Here is a 15,065-nt window from a genome sequence, read left to right as displayed (position 1 = left end):
CACCTCTTGCCCCAGCCCTACATTCATGGCCCTGCATACAATTTCCCCACCCCTGACCTAACTACCATTTTACCCCCCACCCAGAAGCACACATGCAACCATTGAAGCAATACTTCCCAACACACTAGCACTAAATGGATGTATTTTTATTTTAGATTTATAAAATAGGCATTTGTAAAGCCTGGGTGCATTTATTATAATAAAGAAATGAAAAAGCTGGAAAGAACAGGTAAATGTGGTTGAAAGGTTTGTGAGATATTACCAGAAAGGACTTGCCAGCAGATTGCTGAGACAGTGATTTCAGAAAGAAGACTGAAGTTGTTTGGATATGCTGTATGGATGTCAAGAAACTGTACTACTAGACAAGCCCCTGATTGGACGCCCCTTGTGGGAGGCAGAAAAGAGGAGGACAACACATGACACATAAGAAAACAATTGAGAAAGATACTGCTGTCATGGAAACAGACTATAACAGAGCAAAGAACATTGAATTAGACAAATGGAGGTGGAAAGACTGGGTTGCCTTGTGTCAGAAGGCACAAGAGCATCAAATATATAATAACAAAGGATTATGGAACCGGGGTCATGGCAAGAAACCATGGCAGGTGCTGGAATCAGATGGAGAAAGGTTGAGAATCCTTGATCGAAGGAATTATTAATAATGTATGTAAAGAAACGTGTTAAACATATAGAGTGAAATCCTAGTCATGTTGAAGTAAACAGGAATTTTGTCATTGACTTCAGTGGGGCCAGGATTTTATCCATTATTTTTTAAAGGATAGTGGTTATTTAAGTAAATCCTTTGTTCAGAACAGAATTCAGTATATACTGCACCCCAGAAAAAAAAGTCTGAGTAAAACCACTGACTTTACTCCAACAGAGGAATTGAATTCTAAAGTGGAGGTCTCCAGAGTGAGGGAATAACAGAATTCCCACCAAATATATTAGCAGGATTTAAATCCACAATCTCTTTTATGAAAGTCAACTATTTTTTCAAGCTATCCTATAAAAGATAATTAAATACAAATGTTGAGTTTATTTTTACACATTTTCATGCAACCACCAGAAGACATACAACCCATGAATAGAGTAAAAGCAAATTAAAGTTGGCCAAAAAGTTAAGATTTCACACTAGGGTAAAAGAATTTTAACAGTGTATAACCTGCTGCTTGGGAAGCTCTACATGCCTGGAGAATCTCTCAAAAATCAGCCCTTTAAAAGGACTAGGTAGACTGGAAATCAGATAATTTTTTTAAAAAGGATTTCAATCTAGTTCAGGTATTGCATATGCTCCACAATATCCCGGCCAGTTCTGGGTTTACAGTTATATTTTCCTATGTTTAAAATGTTTTTATCTCACCTACTACTATATGAAAGACCAACAGAAATAACAAAGGAAACTGATTAGAAGGAGTAAGCGGTGAAACTGTACACAAAGGGCTGTCAAATGCACAAAGTAAAACTGAAAAGAGGAAAAAACATCTATTTTTTCCTCATGTCTTTCATTTATATTCATTTTAGGTGTTTCTTGTAACAATAATAGGTTAAAAAGTTCAGACATAAGTGGAATTTTTTAAATGTACAGTGTCCTTTGAATATGGGGGTTGAAAAACATGATAAAAAATTGCACCCCTATTCAAGTGATTTATTCATGCAGTGTGATTAACAGATCTTTTCAAAACGGTCCAAAGGTATGTTCCACCATTTAATAGTATATCAATACCATAAATTGCCCAGCTTTGTTGCTCTAGACATACTGCTGTAGACCTTGAAGTGAATGGGCTGTGGTGAGGTGCTTTAATCCATCTACAGAAATCTTTTGCAGGATCAGGGTCCTAAGCATTATGGCTGAGATTTTAGGGAATTTAGCTGAATTTAACTAATGAACACTGGGCTTCTAAATCCCTTGAACAGCTTTTTAAATCTCAGTCTCCATGACCATCTATGCCTTACCCTTCTCAGGTGTAGAATCATATATTCTGTTCTATTGTAGGCTGTGATGCACAAGTACCAATAGACCCTTAAATACTGTTTTCATATCATTTGCACAGAAATGTTTTACAGCCTGTTCTCATCACTCAACTTTTCAGTTAGGATTCATGCAGGAGTTTCCTTTGTGATTTTTTATTTTTAAAATACTCCTACAGGAGACAGAAGAAATATGAATAACTAAAGAATGCTTTGAAAATGTCCATATTCATCCCTATTTCCAACTCCAAAGTATATTTTGGATCTGCCCCTCCCACAATTTGTTCTTCTCATTGTCATTCTGTACTCCCTCACTCCTTCTCTTTTCCTACCCCCTCATTTATGTTTCATCACTTGCCCTCTTCTGGCATTTGTCCTTATTTCTGAAGCACACTCTTGTATCCCTATCTTGAACACACTATGTGTCTCTATAGTTCCGAATGTACACCCATGAATTTATTGAACTACTTAAAAATTGTTTTCAGTATGCTGTTTGTACAATGCACCTGGCCCTAAAAGTTGACTGTGTAATCATCCTGCTACTAAATAAAAATAATGTTTCACATGAACTTTCTCTTACTGCAACTATTTATGTAGCAAATGGTTTATGCAAAAGCATCTAGCAAACTATAAAGTTGTGAAGCAAGAGATGGGACTGAAAATAACTACTAGGATTACTATGTCGTTATGGAACACATCCAGCCTTATATATTTGGAGTTCAAAATCTAACTGAAAAAAAAACCCTCTAGTAAAATATATTTTAAATATATGCTCATTTTGGTTGTGTACATCATAAACAAGCATTGCCATTGTTGGTTTCTGTTGATGAAATATATATTAGGTATATTTTTATGGGCTAGATTCTACTATCCTTATGCTGAGTTATACCTTTCTCTTTGAATAGTTCCACTCAACTCAATGAGACTACTTACAGAGTAAGATACTACGCACTCAACATGTACAAGGGTGCTAGAACGTGGCCTTAGGTAAATAATCACTGTGGATTTCTAGGACTACGTTGTGCATCTTTTACTCATGCAGGTGCGCACTTACTCACATGAGTAGTCAGTGCTTCACAATGTAAGGGTTACATAATCTAACTTCTATAATCAAGAGCAGTATCTGCAGACAATAATTTGTTCATAATGTGAACCTACATGTAAGACATGATCTTATGAGGGACCAAGGTCCATACACTCCCACTTGAATAGAGATGGAGGGAGCTCAGTACCATACAGGATCTGGCCCTAAGAGAACAATAAAATTACTGGTTTCAGAGTAGCAGCCGTGTTAGTCTGTATTCGCAAAAAGAAAAGGAGTACTAGTGGCACCTTAGAGACTAACCAATTTATTTGAGCATAAGCTTTCGTGAGCTACAGCGCACTTCATCGGATGCGTTCAGTGGAAAGTACAGTGAGGAGATTTATATACACACAGAACATGAAAAAATGGGTGTTACCATACACACTGTAAGGAGAGTGATCACTTAAGATTGTAATGGATTTTTACCTTCAGTCCTTTTGGTACGATGTCCATCTGTTTGCATTTGGAAAGGAAGATGATGTTTGTCTGTATCTGTACGAGTTTTTTCATGAGGTTAATAGATTTCCACTCCATAGGCACTGCATTTAGCCGTATGGAGTGGAATTCTATCAACCTCATGAAAAAACTCATACAGATACAGACAGACATCATCTTCCTTTCTAAATGCAAACAGATGGACATCGTACCAAAAGGACTGAAGGTAAAAAATCCATTACAATCTTAAGTGATCACTCTCCTTACAGTGTGTATGATAACACCCATTTTTTCGTGTTCTGTGTGTATATAAATCTCCTCACTGTATTTTCCACTGAACGCTTCCGATGAAGTGAGCTGTAGCTCACGAAAGCTTATGCTCAAATAAATTGGTTAGTCTCTAAGGTGCCACTAGTACTTTTTTTTTTTTTTAATAAAATTACTTTTAAGGATGGAAAGAAAGGGAAAAATCCTTTGCATGTTTCATGCCAAGGTCAAAATCAGAGTTGATGAAGTGCCAGTATTACATTGTAACAAATGTACAAAGGGTGCTGTTAGTCCAAATTCCACACATCTGCTTTCCAAGTGGAATGAGATCAGATATGCTAAATGCTAAAGATTATGTCTAATGTGCCAAAGTGAGACTCTACAGACTAAGCATTGTCTTTGTTACAAGATAAGAAATTTAACAGAACTAGGATATTATGATTCTGGTGAAACTATTTATCTGGGGAATGTCTCAAATTCTACTGGTTTGGGGCTAGAGTCCTTAATCTGGTTTGGAAATAGTGCTTGAGCTCAATTTTGCTTTGTTAGAGGGTGTTAAAGGGATCAAGAGAGTTGCCTGAAAAAGGCTTCAAAGCAATTTTTTTTTACTGCAGAGTCTGGTGAACATTAACTATAGAGTTCGTTCCTCAACAAATGCTGACGTGTATAAGTTCAATAACAGGACGGATTAATTTTCCTCTAAATGATGGAGTGGATCTGACTGGCTTCTAGCCAATACACAGAAGTTTATTTTAAACCAGAAGGAATGGGTTAGTGGTCTAAGCATAGGATTGAAATATCTAGACTCTCTGGAGCCACAGATTTGAATTCTCTCAAAGCCGACAATCCTTCATCCTTCTTAAGCATTATAAATAAATTAAGTACCATATAATTTACTGGGTGAGGATCTTTTGGACAAGACTGTAAAATTAGGCTCCATGTGGACAAGATCATATGACACTTTTCATATAAATAGGGGGGTCTCCATCACCTGCTGTTTTACAGAATGCCATAGACCATTTGGCTGCTACCCTCCACTCCAGAGGTACTGGTGTATGTACAAACTGTAATTTAAAGTACTTTTGGATCCTTTGGGTGGAAGGAATTACCTAAATAATAATACTAAGCTCCAATAAATAACTTTTTACCCAGAGATCTGAAAGTGTTTAACAAAGAAAGATAAATATGAATAGCTCAATTTTATAGATGGGAAAACTGAAGCACAGAGAGGTGAAGAGACTTGCCCAACGTCATATAGTGTGTCAGTGGTGTTTTTACATGAGCTATAATGTGCCAGATCTTCAGCTGGTGTAAGTCATAGCTCCATTGATTATAGTGGAGTTACAATGATCTATGCTACAGATCTGGACATGTGATTAAATAGCAGTTATCTTCAATTGCTAACTATCCTCTACTAAATCTGATGGAGTACGATGAAAATATGCAGCTGAGACCCAAACAGAAACTGAATCACACAGTGGCTCTATTTTATTCTCCCAGTTGTCAAGAACATAAAGGGTAGAATTTGCTTAGCTGGTGTTTGTGGTCATATAGAATCTAGACAACAATGACCAAGCAAATGAGAATTTAGGGGAGAAAAGTTTGTGATGTGGCTGAAAAAATTCAGGAACCAAGAGTTTGCTAGTTCAGACACATGCAGTGGACAAATGAAGAGGACCTGATGAAGACAGCATGGCAGGAAGGGATGGTAGTAAGGAGAACCTACGGAAAGCCAAGGAAGCAATGGACGGCTGGAAAGTAATGGACAGCTGGTTGGATTGCATCAAAAAAGATGGTAAGCAGAAGGACCTTAGTACTGTCTCAGACAGACAAAGATGGTGGATGCTTGCATGATGACCCAACCGCAGGTGATGGGATAAGAAGATTGTGTGATGGTATCTTATCTTAATCAGTCGATATTTTTAATGTATCTGGGTTTTCATCTTATTTTAGCCATAGCGAGAACTCTGAGGCACTAGAACTGTCAGAAAAGAAGCTGTGTGTGTATGGAATAGATATGCTAAGTATAATGACCCTGTTTAACTTCTATAATTTGAAGTGTGTCAGTGAAAGAGAGAGACAGAAAGTGTGTATGTGTGGACAGACCTTGTGGGGTGGTCCCGAGGTCTCCTCCCCCCTGTATTTTTTTAAATTAGCCTTCTAGAACAAAGTTATTCCAAAGAGCAAAATATTTGCTCTTCAAAAGTATTTTTATAAGGCAAAAAATGATTTTGTACTATTATGAGAGGGGGTGGTTTTGTAGGAGGCAGGAAAATCATCCAACCCTTCCCTTTAAGTTGCTGGCAGATTTTAACTAAAGATCACCTGCAAGTCCCCTCTAACATAGTACTGAATATTTGACATTTAACTACACAAAGCCCAATAGGCAAGTGCCTAGGTTTTGTTTCACTTTTGTTACTACTTGTTTCTTATCTGTCGCTGAGTTTCATTATCAATAAATAACATATGCTTGACGTTGTGTGGTTTTGTTTTCTGCAGCTGCGCTTATGTGAATTAAACTTGTGCACTGACTGCTGCTCATTCTGCATACAGGAAACAGTAGAGGGAACATTGTTTGGAAACAGGAAGAACCATCTTCAAATTGTGTCGTAGTTCTCTATGTACCATGATATTATTTTTATTGCCCTTTTCCTCCCTCCCCCTTTCCTTTTTATTTCTTACAACCGCTTGTTGCATATTCAGATTAGACTGCAGCTCTTCAGAGCAGGAGCTGTCTTTCGCTCAGTGTTTGTATATGCCCAGCAGAATGGAGTCAAAAGCCATTTTAGGATTTCAAAGTGCTACTAGAAGACAAATAATGGGCCTGTAAATGGATTTCTTTGTAGATATATATTATTCTGGTTTTTAATCACTTGCTTCAGGGATTTATTTATGAAGGTTAATCTGTGTCTAGCTGAATCTGTCCAAGAGAATGTTCATTTTCTTCCATGGCTTTGTGGCAGCACTGCCATGTAGACTACCCCAGGGCTGAAAATCCCAGGTTTCCAGGGTCCCCCGCTCAGGGGCAACCCAGCCACAGGGACTAATAGCAGCAGTGAAACTACCATAAATCACGTCAATTAGGGCTGTCAAGTGATTTAAAAAATTAATCGTGATTAATCACACGATTAATTGCACCGTTAAACAATAATAAATGGTATTCTATTTAAATATTTTAGGTGTTTTCTACATTTTCAAATATATTTATTTCAATTACAACACAAAATGCAAAGTGTACAGTGCTCACTTTATATTTATTTTTGATTACAAGTATTTTCACTGTGAAAAAACAAAAGAAATAATATTTTTCAATTCACCTAATTCAAGTGCTGTAGTGCAATCTCTTTATTCTACATTTGTAAATTCAATTTCATGATACTGTACAAAAAAATATTGCATTCAAAAATAAAATAATATAAAATTTTAGGGCCTGCTGTTCTGCTATACAAAGCACAGGGGCTCTTTATAGGGGGGAAGGCAGCACGCTGCATTTATTGAGAATACAACAGTTAGCATATGCTTTTCAGTCACACACACATACACATCACGCACACAGTCCTGCCAGTTGATGCTTTTATAGTTCCTAGTCTGTTGTAGCTCGAGTCAATCTAATGGCCAGTTAGACTGAACACAAGTTAGGAGCTGGGCTCTGTCGGTCGCGATCCGATGCTCCAAGGTTTTGGCAGGACTGAACCCAGAGTTTTATGGCAAAACACCCCAGCTTTATACTTGTAAATTCCCATTTGAGTCCATGCATTTTGCAATGTCATCCTGTAATTATTAGTCCTTAAGTGGTGGTAATCTTGGGGTTTTCCGCTGTTATCGTTTGATGGTTATTGTCGGGCTTCTCATCGTTATCTCCTATTTGTTGTCTTGCCTTCGAGGGTGGTTGCCTCACCTCTGAGGCAGTCAATGCTGCTAACATGTTTAGCATAGGATACAATGGATGTTTTTTGATTGTCTCTTGATGTTTCTAAGTCTTTTACTTTTTTTTGACCACCTGGACATTTGTGATGGCTTTCACACCTTACCTTTTCGTGATGGATGCATTCCTCATTCACACAAACAATCTCTCACAGAGAAGACAGCAGTATTTTATATTCAGCAGAATACATTGTAAATTAAACTTCACTAAATCTTGTGGTCAAAACAGTTTACATTGTGGCTCAGGCCTTTAACATTCCTTTAATCTAATTAACACGGACACAATATAAGATCCTGTCTTTTACTCACTAAACCTTAAACCAAAGAAATGTCTAGAGGGAAGTTTATAATGCATATAGGAAACAAGACTATTTCCCCATGCTTATTTTTGCCCCCTACTATTACTCACACCTTCTTGTCAACTGTTGGAAATGGGCCATCCTGATTATCACTACAAACGGTGTTTTTTTTCCTCCTGCTGATAATAACTGACCTTAATTAATCACTCTCGTTAGTGTGTGTATGGCAACACCCATTTTTCCATGTTCTCTGTGTATATATATATATATCTTCCTAGTGTATTCTCCACTGCATGCATCCAATGAAGTGGGTTTTAGCCCATGAAAGCTTATGCTCAAATAAATTTGTTAGTCTCTAAGGTGGCACAAGTACTCCTGGTTCTTTTTGCTGATACAAACTAACATGGCTATCACTCTGAAATCTATCATTCCTTTCTGTTATTCAAAAAGGGTGGCTGGCAGAATTAATTCAAAGTTTACATCAATTTTTATAGTACAATTATAAAATCGTGTCCCTACACTGCAAGTCCACTCAGTCCTACTTCTTGTTCAGGCAATTGCTCAAACAAGTTTGTTTACATTTGCAAGAGATAATGCTGCCCAGTGCTTGTTTACAATGTCACCTGAAAGTGAGGGAGATCTGTGACTCCAATCACCCCAAGAGTGGTGCTCCTTCCTTCCTCTATCTTCAGAGGAGAGGGTCGGCAAGGGGAAGGAATCTCTTACTGACTCCGTAGTCAAGGAGTTGGAGGAGTGAGACTTTCTTGCCACCAAATGAGCCCTGGAGCACTGGGTGGTTCCCCAGCTTACCAGATCAATCACTGAGATGGTCTGGTCAGGTTAGGTGGTCTTCTCTTCTTTGGGAACCAAACAGGTCTTTGTAGATCTCTCTTAAGCCCTGGTCTACACTGGGGGAATCGATCGAAGTTATGCAACTTCAGCTACATGAGTAACGTAGCTGAAGTCGACATACTTAGATCGACTTCACTGTATTTTCCACTTTATGCATCCGATGAAGTGAGCTGTAGCTCACGAAAGCTTATGCTCAAATAAATTGGTTAGTCGCTAAGGTGCACAAGTACTCCTTTTCTTTTTGCGACTTACCATAGCGTCTTCACTGCGGTGAGTTGACTGCTGCCGCTTCCCCGTCAACTCTGCCTGTGCCTCTCACCGCGCTGGAGTACAGGAGTCGACAGGAGAGCACTTGGGTGTCGATTTATCGCATCCAGACTAGATGCGATAAATCAATCCCCGCCTGCCGATCCAGCAGGTAGTGAAGACATACCCTAAGAGAAAGAGCTTCGGGTGGGATTCCCTCATTTTGGGGGGCCTTTTCCAAAAGGCACAACATATAGAGCACTTGTGCAGTACATATGCTTCACCAAGGCAGAAGATGAAGAGTGTCCATCACGGATGAGAATAGCTGCCTCACAGGAAGGACATGATTTGAATACTGGAGATTTCGAATCTGCCACATCCCAAGGTGTCCAGTGCCGGATCACCTTCTAGACATGAAGCCTTCTTTCTACTTTTCTTTTTTGCAACAGGCTTAGAAGTAGAAATTTAACTGTACTGACCTAGATAGTGTTCTATGATGAGAACACTAACTACAACTAACTAACAAATAAACAAGGAAAGAATCACACAGTGAGCAGAGTCACGGACACTACAGGGGTTCTGTCTCACAGACATGAACAGTAAGAAGGAACTGGAGGGCAGTTGTGGCTGTACTGCCATTTATGCCCTCAGCTATGGGGCACCAGACGACATGCAGGGTGCAAGTGCAGCCCCAATAGACATTGCTACCTGCCCGCATGCAGTGCATGCACACCAGGAGAAGCAGAATACAAGCGGAATCACTCGAAGAAGAATGGATTTGTCATACGTTGTATAGGTGCATATGTGAAAAAAATTAATGAGGAAAAAAATCAAAGCAATGTGATCCTGTTTTCCAGAGTAAGGATGTTGTCTGACCACAGCATTCCTGACACCTGTAATTTTAAAAAGTAAAGACTTAGGAAGACCTTGTTAGCTGCCTCAGCAAAGTTGCCAAGGATTAAGGAGAATGAAATATATACTTGTCCCTAATGGTGAGGATTAAGGCACATTGGTGAGGCAGAGAAAGGCGCATGAGCACCACCAACAGGTACTTTAGCCAAGTCAATCCAGCCCCTTTCACAAAACCAAAATTCACTTTTATTAAAGGTTAAAAAATAAAAAAGAATGAAAAGAAAAACATTGCTCAGTTACAAAAGCTAGCAGAAAAACATCATTCAGGGACAAAAAATGGTAACATGCTGATCACTTCACCAGCTTCAGTCTCAATTCTCTCATAAACCCATTTTCTATTACAGCGACATTCTGGTCCACATTTGTTCGAATTGCACTTAGGGCATGGATAGAAGCAACCCAGGCAGTTCTTCTCCAGGCAGTCACACAAATCCATGTTATTACAAAGCAGCCTGCCATGTTTGTCATACTTCTTCATAGTTCTGTTAGAGAAAAACAGTGACCTTCTGAGAATATTTCAAACACGCTCAATGACTGAAGTAAGCTAATGAGGAAAAATCTACATAGGAGCAAGTACTTTCTTCTGAACACTCTTGCAACATAGCGAAATGCCAATATAAGATTCTGATAGTAATAGACAGTTATTAAATGTTAAGTAATGTGTGCCACAAAAATAAGTCAAACTTCTATTAAACTAAATAGAGAAAGTCTATTTACTCTGCTAAACATTCACATTTTAAACAAGGTCTATGAAAATATTTGTTTTTTAATTTTCTGTATATTGAGTAAACATCTCAATTTCAAAAGACATATAATAAATCAAAGATACTGTCTTACTTGTGTTTATAAAAAAAATCTTGGTTCATCTTTGCCATACGCTCTTTCTTCTGCTGCTCTCTAGTTTCAGGGTTGAAGTCGGCTACCTGAGGTCCTGGGTTTTGAAACGCTAAGCATTTTAGTTGCCGCTCTATTTGCTGCTATGAATGAACAAACAAAGGAAAGATTATAAACACCAAAGCTAACCAGAATTTTTTTATTTACTGCCATATATGTTTGCTAGTTTTAATCTTCTTAATAAAAATATAAAAGGACACAGTGATTGGCATGTAAGGCAAAAACCTGACCTACTGTAACATAGTCCCATTTAAAAACCATTCACCCATCTATTAATTTTTTAACCAATTATGCCCAAGGCCCATTTTGTCAGCTAACAGAGGAGGGCATAGCCAATTTTATGCAGGTGTAATGCAGAGAAAGAAGGTGGGTAAGCATGACATGACAGCTCAAGCTGCAATGTCCACACTGCTATTTTTTAGTGTGCTGGATCAAACCTCACTAGTGCAGGTCTGTCTGCCAGACCTGGGAGGTTCTCTCCCAGCTGCAGTGTAGACATACACAGAGAGCTCAGGTTGTAGTACCTCACCACAAAGATTATATTGGTTGTTTTTCTCTTGGTTTTTGAAAAATTATCACCGTGGACAGAAACACTCCCTTCCTGTAAAGGCCTAGCTAGAGTGAATTCAAGAACAGGAAAGAGGGAGCTTAGCACTTGTGTTGTTCACTTTCTGTCAGAGAGATTGGACCACATCAAAAATGCCATCTAAGAAAGCAGACATTGCATTTTCTAAAATATTTTGCAGTTAGATACTGTTGCCATTGTGTGTTTTCCTTTGAATCAGAACGAGTTTCAAAACAGAAGTTCTAACAGAAATAGAGTTGCTGAAAGATTGTTTGATTTCTGCCTCTCAGTAATACACCCTTTCAAACTTTCATAGCTCATTCACAATGCTGTTTGGAGCCTTTCTGCCCTGTCCCTTGTTTATATCTATGTTGCCTGATCCCTACCAATTACCCATAAGATCTTTCTGACTGGTCTAGGCCCTCATCTATGTTATATTAGCTCTTCTCCAAATTCTCCCCTGTGAACCTAATTTTGCATTCTTCAAGTTACAGTTTCTTGGACAGTTCTTACAATATGAATATATATCTCAACATCTGAAAAAAAACCTTTAATAAGGATATTGCATCATTTGCAATTATTCTGAAAATAATTATTAATGTTGCAATAATTAGGAAAGCATTATTGCAACATTAAACAATAAAATGAAGGTCCACTAAAGTACACAATGTGCCTTTAAGGTAGTAATTCAGTAGCCTACAATGTAAAAGAAAATACTGTCACTGTCCTAATCTGAGCTGGATCATTCTTTCTGTTCTCTTACCCGCCTCTGTTCCCTCAGCTCTCCATGGCCTATCTCTCCAAGAAGAAACTGGGGGCAAGGAGAAGGTATGGAAGATCATTAGGGCAGGAAAGAACAACTCACAGGACTGAAGTGTATGAAGAAAGGAGAAGAGTGGAGGAACCAAAGCAAACAATTCATAGAGATTGACAGTACTTTAGCAGGGTTATTTTATTGTATTTTTGCTGGAAATCTGGATTTACAATCGGATTAAACTGTTTTGGGGGGTTAAGAATGGGCCTTATTCTCCAACGTCCTACAACTTGGTTTGTCATTTACACCAGTACAATGCAATTGCGAGTAAGCATAAAATGTTACCAGTCAGAACAGTAGCATTTTACACCTACTTTTCACTCACTACACACATGATGTCGTAAATGATGACACAAGGTGCAAGGTGGTAACATTTATTTGGGATTCTCAAGATTTCTGTAACAGTAGATTATTTTAGTTATAAATTAATCTTATCTTCTCAAACATAAATTTATGTGAATCAGCTTCCATCATCTTCATTTCAGACTCTACCATATTGTTTCGCTCACCGTCTATATTAATTTTTTTAAGAACAATGTGCTCCCAGGGACGGGTTCCAGCCACTCCACACTGGTGGTAGCAGTGGGAGCTTAAGCAGATTCTCTGTTGTTGTGGCACATGTCCTATAGCCAACTTTTATTTGCAAGCTGGCTAACATCAAGTACCGAAAATTAAAGCCACTGGCCTTCTGATAAGCAGTGGGACAACCTCATCAGCTGGCCACATGTAGACATTTAAATTTTGTGGGTAGAAATTGGGTTTTACTGTTAAAATGCAGTCCCTACTCATAGGTTACAAACGTTCCAACTGGAAGCAAATAACGGACAATAATGGAGGCTGAAATGCCAAACATAAGGCATCCCTTCCAGAACTCAGGGTAAAATTAATTACAAAGATTACTTCCTGTTGAGAGGACTGTCCCACTTTCCTGCATCCTCCCTTGCTAATGCTAGAACTCTGAATGGCTCTAAACACTCTGTTAAGTACCTGCACATGTATTGCTGCCATTTCACTATTTGCCTTTCCTTATAATTGCACATTTGTTCCAATGCCCTGATCAGTAACACAGTACTTCAGAAGTCATACCAGTTGCTTCTGTGCTATTTGACAATCCTTAGCAGGAGGGGCATGTGCTTCTGCAGGTTCCTCATGGGCAGAATTGCTTTTCTCAGTACAATTTTCTTCCAAATGATCGCTCATTTCAAGACACTAAAAAAATGAAACATCAAAAACTGAACACTTTAAAGAGATATATACAGGTGTGAGAACCACAGACTTATGACAGGGAGCTGGTCAAACTTTTAAATTGACCAGCTGGTATCCATCTCAGACCCTCAAAGGTTCTGGACCCACATTGCTTACTGAAAAAAGTGTGTCAGTATCAGACTCTATTTTAGAAATGTTATTAAAATTCTGAAACAAACTAATATAAAACCTAGAAACCTATCACCAAAGGTAAGCTGGTATTAATAAACTAACTAAAAATAAAACACTGCCAAATCAGAATTAAATAAAGATCAAATCAACAAATCAAGCAAGGTAGTTTAAATATTGGATTGGAGTTAGATCATCAAATTAATATAAAAAATAATTGATCCTCATATAAATTCTAAGGAGCCTGAGAATGTGGCTGTGCAGCTGGGTATATATCCCAATTAAATAATTTTACCATGGTCAATCAAATGTGTAATTTGAATCTGGTTAAAAAGCCTAATATTGAAAGTAAACTATTACTGAATGTCTGAATCTCAATCTCAGAGCTATTACCCAACTTCCTTTTAGACTTCAGGTTTCAGAGTAGCACCCGCGTTAGTCTGTATCCACAAAAAAAACCCAGGAGTACTTGTGGCACCTTAGAGACTAACAAATTTATTAGATCATAAGTTTTCATGGGCTACAGCCCACTTCATCGGATGCATAGAATGGAACATATAGTAAGAAGATAGATATATACAGATATATATATATATACATACAGAGAAGGTGGAATTTGCCATACAAACTGTAAGAGGCTAATTAATTAAGATGAGCTATTTTCAGCAGGAGAAAAAAAACTTTTGTAATGATAATCAAGATGGCCCATTTAGACAGTTGACAAGAAAGTGTGAGGATACTTAACATGGGGAAATAGATTCAATATGTTCAATGACCCCCGTCATTCCCAGTCTCTATTCAAACCCAAGTTAATGGTATCTAGTTTGCATATTAATTCAAGCTCAGCAGTTTTTCATTGGAGTCTGTTTTTGAAGCTTTTCTGTTGCAGAATTGCCACCCTTAAGTCTTGTACTGAGTGGCCAGAGAGGTTGAAGTGTTCTCCTACCGGTTTTTGAATGTTATGATTCCTGATGTCAGATTTGTGTCCATTTATTCTTTTGCATAGAGACTGTCCGGTTTGGCCAATGTACATGGCAGAGGGGCATTGCTGGCACATGATGGCATATATCACATTGGTAGATGTGCAGGTGAATGAGCCCCTGATGGTGTGGCTAATGTGATTAGGTCCTATGATGGTGTCACTTGAATAAATATGTGGGCAGAGTTGGCATCGGGCTTTGTTGCAAGGATAGGTTCCTTGGTTAGTGTTTTTGTTGTGTGGTGTGTGTTGTGTTGTTGTGTGGTTGCTGGAGAGTATTTGCTTCAGGTTGGGGGGCTGTCTGTAAGCGAGGCCTGGTCTGTCTCCCAAGATCTGTGAGAGTGAGGGATCATTTTTCAGGATAGGTTGTAAATCTTTGATGATGCGCTGGAGGGGTTTTAGTTGGGGGCTGAAGGTGACAGCTAGTGGCGTTCTGTTATTTTCTTTGTTGG

At 38.4% G+C, this 15,065-nt stretch overlaps 1 protein-coding gene across 1 annotated transcript; it reads right to left on the bottom strand.

Annotated features, from left to right (window-relative positions):
- Window positions 1–10,222: 10,222 nt before the first annotated feature.
- On the bottom strand, window positions 10,223–13,501 carry ARL14EPL (ARF like GTPase 14 effector protein like). Its single transcript, XM_048851258.2, has 3 exons — window positions 13,347–13,501; window positions 10,825–10,964; window positions 10,223–10,469 (listed from the first exon to the last, which is right to left on the bottom strand). Exons 1-3 carry the CDS (start codon window positions 13,458–13,460, stop codon window positions 10,247–10,249), a joined length of 477 nt encoding a protein of 158 aa, XP_048707215.2. The 5' UTR covers window positions 13,461–13,501; the 3' UTR covers window positions 10,223–10,246.
- Between the last annotated feature and the right edge of the window lie 1,564 nt (window positions 13,502–15,065).

The sequence above is a fragment of the Caretta caretta genome, chromosome 5, assembly GCF_965140235.1.
Source record: "Caretta caretta isolate rCarCar2 chromosome 5, rCarCar1.hap1, whole genome shotgun sequence".
NCBI lineage: Eukaryota > Metazoa > Chordata > Testudines > Cheloniidae > Caretta > Caretta caretta.
This window is presented reverse-complemented; position numbering and strand designations above follow the sequence as displayed.

What these genes read in the sequence shown, in the direction of transcription:
- ARL14EPL (XM_048851258.2), bottom strand. Translation starts at nt 13,460, where the DNA reads ATGAGCGATCATTTGGAAGAAAATTGTACTGAGAAAAGCAATTCTGCC. An exon ending in AAATAGCACAGAAGCAACTG is followed by an intron (nt 10,965 to 13,346) that starts GTATGACTTCTG and finishes GTTCATTCATAG; the next exon opens with CAGCAAATAGAGCGGCAACT. An exon ending in GATTTTTTTTATAAACACAA is followed by an intron (nt 10,470 to 10,824) that starts GTAAGACAGTAT and finishes TTTCTCTAACAG; the next exon opens with AACTATGAAGAAGTATGACA.